This window comes from Labrus mixtus, chromosome 15 (assembly GCF_963584025.1).
Source record: "Labrus mixtus chromosome 15, fLabMix1.1, whole genome shotgun sequence".
In the NCBI taxonomy this organism is placed as follows: Eukaryota; Metazoa; Chordata; class Actinopteri; order Labriformes; family Labridae; genus Labrus; species Labrus mixtus.
This window is the reverse complement of record NC_083626.1, coordinates 25,069,077-25,083,708: the sequence shown is the minus strand read 5'-3', so window position 1 is coordinate 25,083,708 and position 14,632 is coordinate 25,069,077. Positions and strand designations below refer to the sequence as shown.

The 14,632-nt window shown below is 42.3% G+C and overlaps 2 protein-coding genes across 2 annotated transcripts in view; one reads left to right on the top strand and one right to left on the bottom strand.

Annotated features, from left to right (window-relative positions):
- Window positions 1-14,632, top strand: part of LOC132990062 (P2Y purinoceptor 1) — a 161,448-nt gene that overhangs the window by 87,457 nt on the left and 59,359 nt on the right. The window lies entirely within an intron of this gene.
- The window catches only part of acap3a (ArfGAP with coiled-coil, ankyrin repeat and PH domains 3a), a 74,033-nt gene that overhangs the window by 19,435 nt on the left and 39,966 nt on the right, over window positions 1-14,632 (bottom strand). Inside the window, exons 5-10 of the mRNA XM_061058106.1 lie at window positions 10,458-10,516; window positions 9,953-10,136; window positions 7,767-7,811; window positions 7,570-7,665; window positions 6,973-7,047; window positions 4,813-4,824 (exon numbers count right to left, since the gene is read on the bottom strand). Of these exons, the coding sequence (XP_060914089.1) occupies window positions 4,813-4,824; window positions 6,973-7,047; window positions 7,570-7,665; window positions 7,767-7,811; window positions 9,953-10,136; window positions 10,458-10,516 (471 nt within the window). The remainder of the gene's footprint in view (window positions 1-4,812; window positions 4,825-6,972; window positions 7,048-7,569; window positions 7,666-7,766; window positions 7,812-9,952; window positions 10,137-10,457; window positions 10,517-14,632) is intronic.

Here is a 14,632-nt window from a genome sequence, read left to right as displayed (position 1 = left end):
GGCCGAGACAAGACTAAGACCAAGGCAGGGCGAGACCGAGGCAAGACAAAGACCAAGGCAGGACAAGACCAAGACCAGAAAATAGAAAAATCCTCATCTTGTGTTCAGGGGGGCGTGTCACTCACTTAGACCGTAACACCGGGAAGGTTGCTGAGGTAACCGGAGGATAAAAATCTAATTATGAATGAAGTGAAGTTATTGGTTGTTTTAGAAAGGGGCGTTTTCCTTCTAATGACAGAAATGATGTGCGGTAATAGCCTGTCAGTGGTGGTCTTGAATCCACCCAGAGACCTAGACCAGACTGAGTAAAAATTCGTTCTATTCTGAGATGAGACCGACACCTTCAGAAAGTGATCTCGAGACCAAGACCAATTTCGAGTACTACAACATCAGTATCAGACAGAAAACATGATAAAAAAAAAGTGATGGAGAATAATAAACACCTTCACTCAGTGATCTGTGAGAACGAGCAGCAGCTCCCGGCACACAGTTAACTACTTATTTCATGTTTGAATAACACAAAGACTTAGTGCTCTGCAAAGGTCGAGCGCTTTACTTAAAATAACACGTGAACAAAAAAAAAGGTTTTGCTGTAGCACACAAGAGCACGGCGCCTGGTTCACACACCTTCATCACGCCTCAGATTCATGACGTGAAAGTAGACCGTGCTTATAGTCAAACGGAAAAGTCATAAATAGTTTACACAAGCAATCAGAGGAGAACTGAATCTCTGAAACGCGCTGACACACGGACAAAACACATCAATGATTAATGCTCCTTAACACACGGGAAAATAAATCACAAGTATCAAAACACAGAGGGTCATAAAAAGTTGATCTTTTTGAACTCTAAACGACTCAAAGGGCGACGCTAACAAACTGCAAAACTGTCTGGGGAAAAAAAAGCCACTTCAGGAGGCAATAAAAGGATAACTGTCATGACAGGATTCTCCTTATCTTTAAAACCTTGAAAATAACAAGTCCAGCATGCATTGCTACAGAAAATGATTAAAAAAAAAAAAAAAGCATGAAGTAAGTAGTCAGAAATGACACAATCTATCGAGTCAGTATTTTTAAATATGCACCATTCCTCCTTTTCCCACGCTGACTCAAATTTGCAATGAAAGCATGCACCAGTGTTGTTCAGATTATGCTTATTTTAACACACATCACCGAGCATTACACCTGGGACCTGAGCTCAATATTCTACGATTATTTTTTCACGAGTATGAGTGTGCAGACTGAGAGTAACAGCAGGGAATCAAAGTGAGAGACGTTAAGAGAATAAGGGAGCAGAGACGCTTCTCTCTTACCTAACCTAAACAAACAAGAACATGTCAGGGATCATAAAAAAGGAGTTTAAAAAGTATGATGACGATAAGAGAATATGCACACAAACCCACCAGGCTGTGGTCCCAGTGGCACAGGATCTTCATTTTCAAACGTTTCGAGCGTTCCAGCAACATTTGAAAAGAAAAGAAAATTCAAACAATATAAAAAAAAAAATCCAGATCCCCCTCAGAGTGGTAGCATCCTCACTCCCTCACACAGTGGAGGCGTACACACACTGTACGGCTGCAGTAGTACTCTGGTTAATTCCAACATGTGACATGTGTGCCCTGTGAGCCGGGGGGGAAAGGATTAGCACTGATTAGCATACAGCTGCCAAAAGTTTCCACCGGCAGGGTTTGTGTGGAAGAACACAGGACTAACAACTGACACAGTGCTGGAGCTGCTCTCCAACCCAAAGACAAGCAGAGCTGTCACACACACACACACACACACACACACACACACACACACACACACACACACACACACACACACACACACACACACACACACACACACACACACACACACACACACACACACACACACACACACACACACACACACACACACACACACACACACACACACACACACACACACACACACACACACACACACACACACACACACACACACACACACACACACACCTCCCCTCTCTGGAGAAGGTGGGAGTTTCAGTCCCCTGTTGACTCAGAAGGAATCTATCTGGCAGGCTGCCCAGAGCACCAAACAAATACAACTCAGGGATTTCATTTATCTAGACTAACAACTGCAATGCAACTATTTCATCAGTAAGAGGTCGATGCAGCTTACCTTCAGCTGTCAACGCGCCTTTCCCTTTTCGGAAAAATACAACATCACCAACGTAAGAGTCAACACTGAACAAGAGGAGCGCTGCCTGCCTGCTCGGTCGCCTGCGCTCTCTCAAGAAAGCCCACAACAAAGATCATCTATTTTTAATGATGCAGCGTCACTCACAAGAGAGAAACTGAACATCAGTGAATTATTGAACAAGCTGGGAAACAGAGACTTTTTCAAATGTTTTCCAGCAAATATGGAAAATGTTCCTGCAGCAAGGAGGAGACAGTGGACGACGCAGAGACAACATGTGAGGAAGTGCATCCACCTGCTGCACGCGTCAGACTTTAGGCTCTAACGCGGAGATCTGACACCAAATGGTGAGCCCAGACGGTCGCACTCATGATGAACTTGATTACCGCTGATGCTTTCTGTGCCTCATAATTACTACGAGCTTTCTTCCTTTACAGAAACAGGCTTTGAGCTTTTCATCCTGTTTTGCATTAAGTGTAAGTACAGCTCACTGACAGCCGCTTCCAGTAATCCTCAGCAGACCGGGTCACCTGCATTACAAAGTTACAGAAGCCGGACATCACAACACTTCTCTTCAAACACAATGCTGACATGACGCAGTGATCGTCAGTGATCATTAAAAAGGTCCACAGCCTTTGAAACAGATCGACGACAGTAATAAAACAACTCTTCTAGTGATCAGACCGGCTCACGTTAATACTTAAATTAAAAAACAGGATTCAGCAAAAGTCATCAGGAGTAAACTTTGACACAGTGTCCTTGTTTTTAACTATTCTAAAATGCTTTTATTAAAGGTGCAATGATGCATAATGACGCAAAGTCGACAACATTTTGAGGCAAACAAAGCCAAACAGAAGTCAGCTTCTAAACATGAGAGTATTGTAAGCGTTTGCTTGAATGAATGAAACCTTTATTGCCCCTAGGGGAATTTGCCTTGCTTGTCTAATACAGTATTATACTGTACAGAGTTTACTAAATTAATCAAGTGATTTATCAATGCTTCATCTTGTGTTTGGAGATACTTTTGTAATGTTTCAGCATTTATTTGTGTCCTGTTTGGACTACTTTTTATATTTAATAAGATTTCAGACTAAAACTCTGCACTGTAACTTTTACACTGATTTTTTTCTGACTCTTCTAGCTTCTATTTTAACTGATTTTTTATCTTACTTTATTTCAAGGAATCTAATTAGAATGAATTATTATAACATATTTCTATATTTAATCTTCTCTGTGATTAAGAATTGCCTATTTTAGTGATTTTTTTGTATGTTTCTGTTTCCTTTTGTCCTGATACTTTTGATGTGTGAAGCACTTTGAAAGCACTTTGTTGCTGAAACGTTGTCTAGAAATAAACTCGCCTTGTGGTCCTTTTCTTGTCATTTCAGAGTTATTGTTGCTGGAACAATTTCAACTCACCACTGGGATTAATAAAGTCTTCTGTCTATATTTGGGCTGTTAAACTATAAAAGAAATGTTCATTATTTGACTCCTGCATTGAGAAAATTGGTATTTTTAGCAAATTAAGTAGTCAATATAAAGCCCCAAATCTTATAAAAAATGGGTTTAAATGAACTTACATCATGCATCTACCTCCATTCATAAACTGTGTGTGTCTTCGATGCCTCCACTCTTGTTGTTTTGATTTTATTCTGTGTTTCCTAAAGTTGAATATTAAGAATTTAAAGCACCATACAAACAATAACATCTGTTGTTTTTTTCTCTGCATGTATTTGGAGTAAAAATAACCCCAGTGACGCACAGAGGCCGCCGCCGTCGCACTCATGATGCAGACGTAGAAATATAGACCAGCAGGAGGAGCCTGCAGCCTGCAGCCTGGGACAGGACTTCTCCATTAAACCTGCGGTTAAAAATGAATGTCTCTGGCATGTAGACGCTTTCTCTCTCCACACTGAGCGCCCGGCCAGCAATAGTGACAGTCCGTCGTTCGGAGCACTTTAACTCGCTTTCTGCTCTCCTGGTTTTATTGCTTGTACTGAGTAAAGGCTGCCCCCCCCCCCCTCTTTGTCCTGTGTAAGTTTACACAAGGCTTATTGCAAATGTTTTTTACGCAGTGAAGAAGACAAGAAACAAGAGAGGGAAAATCTCTGTGACAAAGTAGGGCATCGTGTTTTTTTTTTGAAGCAGTGGAGACGAAGGAAGAGGTTTACAAAATATGATCACATCCTGCTGCTCTGTGCAGGAATACATCTGCCCACATCATTTTATATTTTAGATGCAGGAAGATTCTGCAAGTGGAGTGAAAAAATAAACCCAAGAAGGTCAATTAGAAGAGTAAAATAAAACAGATTTTTAGTGGTCAGCACAATGTAGGACACTCCGATCACCCCTTTCTGCAGAAGGTGATGTAACAGACGGTTTTTAATACAGGCCCTTTCAAACCCCACTTTGGTGTTTCTAATTGTTTTGTATAAATGATGCAGGATGCACTTCAGCTCGCCCCCGAGGCTTCTGGAGTCTGGCTACAGCGTGAAGAAAACTTCAAAGGGGTTTGTTAATGTTCTGCACTACCACTGAGCTGCAGTCCCCCCCCCCCCCCCCCCCCTCTCAAACACTCGAGCAAACATGTTGTTTTAACACATTCAAATCAAACTTTCAGATGGGGAAACAAAAGTGTACTCACCTGCAAGAGCGTCTGAGTGGAGACAGCGTCATGGGGGGAGCATGTGGAAAACAAGAAGATGAAGAAAAAAAGCAGAGTTAGAGGAGTTTAGGTGGGGATAATACAATAATCTTTTCAGGTTCAGTGCCGCACAGATTATCTTCTTTACTCATCAAATTACACTCGAGCAACAACAAAAAAAAACATCACCAACCTGCAGCTACACCACAATATTTTCATGCCTTGCTCATTTTTTCACGGCTTCAACTCCTAACCTTGTTGATTGTACTTCATTAAGTGTCCTGCATGAAGCTTAGTGTCTAAACAGCTCTGGCAAAAACAGATCAATAACGGGCTCCACATGTGACCCGGCCCTCCCTCTACAGCGCAGACCGCAGCGCCTGGAGGGAGAGCGCTGACCGGAGCGGCCTGACAGATGGTCACTGATCCCGGGGTACCGAGGAGCCAGACACTAGGCCCCGCGGAAAAAAAAAAAAAAAAAAAAAAAAAAAGAGGGCTCTCTGAATTATTAAATAACAACAAGATGCCAGAGAGAAAGAAAGAAAGAGAGAGAGAGAGAGAGGGAGAGAGAGAGAGAGAGAGAGAGAGGGCACCCTACATTTATGGGCTCCATTATGAGTGCAGAGAATAAAAACAGTATATTTATAGAGAGCGTTTAAATGTGTACAGGAATAAAAATAATACCACCGATACCAAAAGTAGAGTCCTTATAATTTACACTGAAGCGTCGAGCTAAATGCTAACACGAGGACAAGTCATGGAATCACAAAAGTTAAGGGGAACATACATTTCTATAAAAATTTCAGGGCAAATCATCTGATACTTTTAAACATTTTACAACGAAGCAATCGCTCACACCCATAAAAGTGTGCAAAAGATGAAAAGTGAAGTCGATGTAGAAGTGCCTAAAACCTGCAGTCTGCCCAGCCACGTTACCGGCTGCAAAGACAACTTGAAGTGTTCCTAACAGAGCAGGGACGTGTGAAGTAAGGGTGCTGAGGGTGCTGCAGAACCCCCTGAAATCAGGGACAATTGAAACCATCAGCTATGAGAATATTGAAACTAACACCTCGTTACATGTGATGTGTGGATGTAGCAGCCGCCACCGCTGTGTGTGATTGATCCCTTTTTTTTGTCCGTTTGCTAAAACAGTCTGTACCTCGTTTATGTTACCTCCTGCAGAGCGTCCAACTCACAGCTGTTTTCGAGAAGATTTTCGATCTATTCGATCAATACACATTGAGGTGTTTTATTTTGAAATCCTCGCTGAATATTCTTTTAGATAGAGCAACTTCTGACAGAGCGGAACAACTGCACAGCTCCACTTCGCAAAAAGACGCCCACACAGCTCCCCTGCTGTCTAGAAAAACTGTGCTTAAGGTTTATTTACGAGTCTAAACATTATGATGTCATCAAATATAAATACTTCTCTAAGCAACCCCAACTGAAACTGACTCCCAGCGTCCCCGAAACAATGTGAAAAAAATACCATAATTTTCATGTTTTTTTCTTTTTAATAAACATTTTCCTAATGAGTTCATGGTCTTAATCACATGATGGTGGTATTAATCAAACCAATGTGTGATGTCACGGTGGCTACGTCCATATTATTACATCAAAAAGATAACAAGGAATTTAAAGCCTTCCTACCAATCCTGTTCAGCTTTACTCTAAAACACACATTTGGCAACAAGTGAGCGTGCTTGAAAATCCTCGATAAACGTCAACATCAGCACTTTACTGGACTCAGAGGGTCCCGATTATATATCAGCACAAAGCGTAGTTAATATCCTGAGCGTCTACAGCAGACAACAGTTGGATGAATAAGTCTCAGCGCCACCTGAATTAATGCTTTAAATCGATGCCTGGACGTTGTTAGAGGGATTAATCAAACACTTCCCAGCTGCTCAGGTCTAATCCCTCCACAGTCACAACAGATGTACCAGGATAAGTGGCAGACTGGAGCCCGGAGGTGAGAAGCGAGCGGCACATTCACACCCCTGCTTTCGGAGAAGAGGGTCAAAACCTGAACCGTGGAAGGATCACACTCCTCAATCCAGGGTTTATGTGGAGTAATGTCAGAGTTTTCCCTGCAGATACCCAGCTCTAATGTTTCTAACACATCGACATGGTTACTCTAAAGACAAAAGGGGAACTCACCCTCTGCTGAATAGTTGCATGTTTATGCTCCATCTCCCTCTTCTCCATGGCTGAATCAATCACCAGCTGATCCAGCTAAAGGTCCGTCACACACACACAGAGTCAAAGTGGGGAAAAAAAGTACAAGAGTGTTTATTAAAAAAAAAAAAAAGGATCATCTCTCATCTCTTCATTTTGCAGTGAAATAATTCTAACATATCTGAAAGTAGAAGGATTCAGAGAGGCTGACTGCAGCACTCCCCCCCCTCCCCCTAAACACAGGGTAGACCTCCAATGACACGTTAGGTCAGAGTGTTTGGTAATGCAGCATTGATTGAGCAGCAGTCCGCCTGCTGTGACCTCACAACAACACGTGAGTGAAATAATGGAGACTCTTCTCAGGGGGATGAAGAGAGGATGATTTTTTTTTTTTTTTTACTATCGGTTAATCGAGCGAAAAAATCAAAATCAAATCAAAAGTGTCACATACAAGAACGTGCAAAATCAACAGTGCTTTAGTTCAGATGATGCATTACGCAACCGCTTCTTGTCAATAGTGACAATGCAGAGCGCCTGAGGAAGTGACGCGGCTCAGCTGACGGAGCAGCAGACTCTCACCTCAGCAGCCAGTTTCTTCATGTACGGGTCGATCTCATCCAGCAGGTTGTAGCCCTGCTGGAACAGGGAGTACTGGGCGTGCATGAACGACAGCATCTGGAGGAGACGGACACAGTTTTTTAGTTAAATTACACAGAGAAGATAACCACATTACTGGATGTGTTTGTGTGTTTGTGTGTTTGTGTGCATTCACTTACAGCATCCAGGATCTCAAATTTCTTCTTGGCCTGGAGGACGTTGATCTGGTGGTGGAAAATAGAAGACAGATGGTGGGTTTGTAAGGGAGTAAAATACTCTCAGGTAAAGGTAAACCAACAGACGGTTTGGCATGAGAAGTGATAGCAAAATAAACGTTTGAAGTATGAAATGTGAAGCTACTTTTTAAAAAGCAATTTTTAGGATCGTTTTGCCGTTATTAGAGAGGACAGCTAAGAGAGAGATATGAGATGTTGGGAGGAGAGAGATGGGGATGACATGCAGCAAAGGGCCGAGGTCGGATTCAAACCCGCGGCCTCTGCGTTGAGGACTAAAGTCTCCATATATGGGGCGCACAACATAACCACTAGGCCATCCAGCGCCTCACTATAAAAGGATATTAATGACATCATCACTTGAGTAAAACCACTCTCTTGCCTTTAACTACTAATGTCTGGATAATCGTTATTTTTTCGACAGAAGCCGAAAAAAAGTCTTTCAGGTTACAGAGGTAACACCCTCTAGTTCAGTGGTTCTCAACTGGTGGGTCGGGACCCAAAAGTGGGTCGCAGAGGCACTTTGAGTGGGTTGCAAACATGTGACTGGGGAAAAAAAGTGTAAAGTGCTCTGGTTTTGTTCCTTTTCTTTGTTCCATCGTTCCATTTGAGGTCCAAACTGCACTAATTTTCATTCAATGAATCCGATTGGTTGAAATATTATCAGAAACTTGGGTCACGATTTTCATGAAGGAGTCGGTGGTGGGTCCTTAGACTAGACCAGTTGAGAACCTCTGCTCTAGTGGGCACATTTTCCTTTATTTGAATATATCAAGATCAACGTTAAGTGGAGTTCACCCTGACAAACACACGACAAGAAGTCTTATTATGAGAGAACAGCACAAGAGGAAAACACATTTACTGCTACATGAAAAAACACGGCCCCTGTGGCGTCTCCTCAGTTAAAGCCTTCACATTGTACATCCTAACTGATGCAAACCTAAATGACATTTTGTGCTACATTTAAGAGGTCACGCGTACATACAGGGAATCCTCCCTGCAGCTTTAACCTTGTCTGCCTCGAGACACTTTCAATTAAGACTCAAAAAAAAAACGTCTGAGAGCGGAGAGAGAGAGAGGCAGACGAAAAAAACCAAGAATGGAAAGAGGGCACGACGGCCGTGACGGCGATCACACTGAATCAGTGTCTTTGTTCCCGCAGGCGGCATGTGTAGGAAGAGAAAACTTGTGGGCAAAATAAAGCCACGCTGCAGCCGAGCGGAGAAGGAGAATGTGTCGCAAAGAAAGAGGGAAGGGCACAGACGACACTGCAGGAGGAAAATCTTGCTACGTCAGAGAGATTCCCTCTCAGGCAGGATTTGTGTGAAATAAATACAAAACTGCATCAAAGAATATTTGATTTTAACACGTCACCTGACCAATTCCACTTCATCTCAAGACCTCAACTCATTTCATCTCAGTCAAATTAAAACACACAAACGTCAAGCACAGCTCAAACAAGTAGGGCCCGACCGATATGGGATGTGTTCCTTAAAAATAAATCTACATGAAGGCGTTTTAAGCATGCACACATTTACATTTTCGGGGTTAGTTGCATGTAAATGTGAATTCAAACAGTGACATTTTCCTGCCTGCAAACTGGTAATATTTCCATGTGAGGTCGTAGATGAACGGATGTGTGAACACAGTGTGAACACACGCTGATTACATCTACATCTCTTCACTGTAGTGCATGAACAGCTTGATCTTCATGCACATTATAAACCAGCTTCAGACTCCTCAGAGTCCGATCGTTCAGTACTGTGAATACATGCAATAACAAGTGGAATTGAGATAAAGTAAAAAATAGTAATGATTGTGTCAGGCTCTGTCGCTTCGTCCGTCATCTTGGATTTCCACTGCGGCTTTCTGAAGTAATTTCTTGCCACAGGAACATTTAGGGGGCAGCCTGTCTTGAGATTTTCCAGTATTTGTCAGGAGTGCATGTGTGAAAACAGCTTATGTTGGACGAGACATCATTTCTGTTTGGATTAGACTTTAATAACTTTACATCTCTTCTCATTTCACAGGAGGATAGAGACTTTCTCCTGAGTCTGTAACTTCCACCGACCAAATATGAGCCTGCAAAACAAAGAGGCTCACGTCTTAATAACATGTTTGCAGCTCCTCACCTGTAGCACGTAGTCCAGGGCGAGGTGTCTGAAACACTTCCGGGTGATGCTGAGCGTGCCGGCGGCCTCTTCCACCTCGTGAGGTTTGTTCCTGGGCGCCTGAGCGTTCTTCACCTGCGCTATCTCCATGTCCTCTCGCACCCTGTCGAAGTGCTTCTTCGTGTCCTTGAACTTCCGAACATCCCTGAGAGACACAGACGAGCAGAGTTGAAGTTAAATGTTCAGTTCAGGGTACAGCAGAATTTAACACCCAAAAAAAGTCACAGTGAGGTCACAGGTAACCTACTTTGTTCACACTTTGTCTGTGAGCGGAAAACAAGGTCGTTCTCTGTTTAATATTTCAGAACACAAAAAAATGTTTTTTTTAAGGGGTGACGAGGGTAAGTCTTCCCGTTAAAAGGTTGTGCACTTTGGCTTTTTTGTCTACCTGTGCTGAATCATTTATACATCCTAAGTTCTGCACAGATACCTGACTGAAGCATTAGGGATGGTCGGGTTTACTCACTCTTTCACAAAGTTGTGCAACTGCTGCTTCACCGAGCGCTGAGCTTGATCGAACAGGATCTGTAAGAGAGGACAAGAAGAAAAACGGCAATGATGAATTACTGAATGTTTTTAACACGCATAAAGATTTTTAAATAGATTAACTGGAATTGAGATGCAGGATGAAACTGCAGGATTAGACCTTGGGAAACCAGGTACCAAAAACTGAGCTGGAACTTTTAGATAGTTTGGATTTTAAAATCATGTATTCATAATTCCCAATGTTCCTCTTTTAGCTTTGTAAAAATGAGGATGTGACTGTGATTTCTGTGGTAGAAAATGAGTCTTTGGGAGTTTGATGGTTGGTTAAAAAACAAACATCACCATGTGCTCTAACAATTTTATTTACATTTGAAGCATAATGGCAAATCAAACAAGATCAAATCAAAACCACAACATGTATCACCTACACAGACGAGATTGCAAAACCAAACAGATCATGACATCATCTTTTACAGATGTTTTTCACATTCTCCCTTTTTCATGTATCGTGAGAAAGAAGTGTCGACTATGGGCGGCTTGTTGTGTAAGATCTGTAACTCAGTAGATTTTGAGAACTGCTTTTTACTTTCATCAGATTACATTCAAGTTCATGTTGGGGAATTTTACTTAAAGGAAGAATCTGAATATTTCTCCCACAACTGATTTAACAGTTACATAAAAAATAATAGTAACACCGGGTCATAACCGCCCATCAGAAGCTAAAGTGACGATACAATCAATGCCATTTTTTTTTTTGGACTCAACACATTTAGCTGCCTTCACAGGAGTATTAACAAATCTAAAAAAAAAAGCAAACAGCAATCCAAAAGTAAACAGTCAAACACATACGAATGAAAACCATAATAATTCAGTGAATGAATAATTTCATCCATACAGGGTCAACTTTTTATGGGGACAAAAAAAACCATGGTTTCATTTGATTTTACTTTGATAGATATAAAAACAGAGAGGTTATATTGTCTGCAGCTCCTCATTACTGCTGGGATGAGAAATGGAAAAATGCTTGAAGAATTTTGGAGGGAAAACAGCAGCTTGTTATAATTATATTCTTGACCAACAGAGGGCGACAAAGCACAGCTTTTCCTCACACAAAGCACGCAAACGATGCAAATCAACCCCTTCACGCCTGTTGGAGTGAATGGTGGAGGAATGTCACTCTGAGTCAAACACACCCGCTCTAACACAATAACACGGTGCCTTTGGTTAGGTGTTTTACATTCAAGATCCCTCCTCCTCTGTTTCACCCTCTGAGCACATCGTCTGTGATCGCTGCTGCTGCCGCTAAATAGGTCACTCGGGCAGAGAGGGAGGGAGGGAGGAAGTGAGGGAGGAAGAGGAGAGGAGAGGAGAGGAGAGGAGAAGGAGAGGAGAGGAGAGGAGAGGAGAGGAGAGGAGAGGAGAGGAGAGGAGAGGAGAAGGAGAGGAGAGGAGAGGAGAGGAGAGGAGAGGAGAGGAGAGGAGAAGGAGAAGAGAAGAGAGGAGAGGAGAGGAGAGGAGAGGAGAGGAGAAGGAGAGGGAGGAGAGGAGAGGAGAGGAGAAGGAGAAGGAGAGGAGATTTTTGGTACAATGTGAAACTGCAGAGGCAAAGGCAGGGTGCACAAACCTGCACTGACAAATTGTCAGAGCACACGTGCCATCAGCATGACTGAGCAGCTAGATCGGTTAAAGGGTTTGCATCCTCATCCTGTCTGAATAATTGGATGTACGACTGTGTGGGGGATTAGCAGATTTTAAGGCTGTTTAAAACTAGGTTTACGTGTGTTTTAACTCAGGGATTACAGGAACATAATGATGATGAGTAAAGACACTTTTCTGTAGCTGCTACTGAGGCGCCGGAACCGTAAAAATAAGTACAGAAGACTTCTTTGAGTCGCCCAGACGTAAAAATAAAAATGTGGCAGTAAAGGAAGTGGTCAGTTTCTGAACATTTTCCTGCCATTTACTTGAAGAGAGATGTGTTTGTTTTGATGCTGAGTTCAGGCTTTGTTTTACAGCTCTATAAACTCACTGAGTCCAAATAAGAACGAGAGAAGAGCCACACAGCAGCTCCTCACATCCTGTTTGTTTGTCGCTTTTTCGGTTCAGCCATCACATCAGAAACAATTCACTGACCTCAACCTCAAGGCTCGAGCCGACCCAGAATTTCATCTGTCTCATCACTTATCATGTTTTCTTGCTTGTTTTCAGAATCAGAATCAGAATCGGGGGTTTATCGCCGAGTACATTTACACATACAAGGAATTTGACTTGGTGTATTGGTGCTAAACAAAACAGGGAAATAAAGCAGAACTAGCAACAACTTAAATAATACAGTATAAGAAGATATTACAATATATAAAATAGAGTTTAAAAATGTAAAATATTAAAAATAAAATGTAAAAATAAAAAACACAAAATGTACAAAAGGTAGTTTTGCTGTGCTTGTAATCTCAACATCATTGGAAACGAGGGAAACCTCAATGTCCTTTTGAGAATAGATAAAAGTTTGAATTTAACTGAAATGAGCATTTGGATGTTTGATACCGTTAACTTTTTAGTTCAGCCCAAAACAAACTCAAACATCAGCTTCCTCTCAGACTCCTTTGTGAGGATCATGTTTATATGTAAGGGGCATTTTACAAAGTCCGCCATGAGCACCTGCTGTCAGCTGGACATTAACTGCTTTCTCAGTGCTCAGTCCCGTCACTTTTTTTATTATAAAAACACAACATTTAAATGGATAAAGTATTATTGTCATGTGACGTCTGGAATGACAGGAGACAAGCTGAGCGAATGCAGCAGCAGCTCAGCTCACAGCCCACCAGGACAAAAAAGCTCGCTGAAGCTCGTCTTGTTGTTTCTTTTTAACGTTTTGGTGAGCGTTAAAGAAACTGATTTTTAAGATTAAAGGTACTTCATTTCAATGGCTCAATGTGTTTTTGAGTGTTCTGCAGAGACAAAAATCTCCATGGATCATTCGACTCCCTTTGAAGATCTGGTGAACAATAAGCACTGAAGGAATAAGAGGAGCATCTGAAAACCGGCCAACAGCAGCTCGGCCGGTTGCCTCTCCTGACGTGCTTGCCAAAGAGTGTTGGAGAAAAGCTCATTTCCATCCTAAAATTAATTTATTCCGTGTTTTGACAGGTTTAAAACAGTCTCTGTTTGTTTTGGAGAGAAGGAGACCTCGGCTGATAATTCACCTCACAGTGAAAAAACCTTTTTGTCATTCTGAGACGGTAAACTTTACAGCCCACCATGCTACTGCTTCTTCACTGATTACAAACTGAAGGGCAGATTTCTTGGCTTATATTTCAAATTCTCTCTCTTTCACGTTTGTATTTGATATCTGACTGTAGCTGTGTGGTCAAACTGTGCAGTAACACACACTCCTAGGTGAGTCAGACTTTCTAGTAAAGTAAATAAAAGTCTGTTCAAGTTTCCTGTTCAAAGTCCGGTCTGTTTTCACTGTGGATCACCCGGGTTTGATCGGGCACGTGTGGTCAATCTGTTTTCCCCGGCTGCAGTTTAACAAGCTCCTAGAAAAGCACAAGTGAGGACTTCCACAATCATGCAGGGGACTCAAAACAGGGCCGGCAGCCATGAACACAAAGCGTTTGTGGCACCACGCTGACAGGACTGAAGCGCTCCGAGGGCTCGGTGTAAACCACAATCTCTCTAAAAAAAGAAGTCAACAAGTCAACAGGCACAGCGCCGTGTTTGTGAGCGGTGAGTGGTGGCAGGAAGAGTGCTGTGAGACTTCCCCCCCTGCTCTGTGGGTAGCTCAGCCCGGAGCATTCCTGAGCTGCTCTGTGGCAAGATGACACCCTGCTGTGATTGGACGATATGCGGGCAGGTTGTCTCTGCTGGGGTTTGAACTAGCATCTCAAAAAGAGACTTAAAGGCGACTTAAAAAAAGAGAATGCCGGTACATGAACGCGAACAACGTGCAAATCCGTCAGTCTGATAGATTGTGAAATATCAGAGTGCGTCCCAACCAACAACTCAAAGTCTTGAGGATCACATTTCACCCAGACGTTTTCTTCAGGTGATCTTTTTCAGGTGATAAAATGAAAAAAAAACAACCTGAAAAACACCTCTGGTGGAAAACGTTCGAGCAAATCTGCTAAATTTGTTCGCATTAAAATGTTCCAT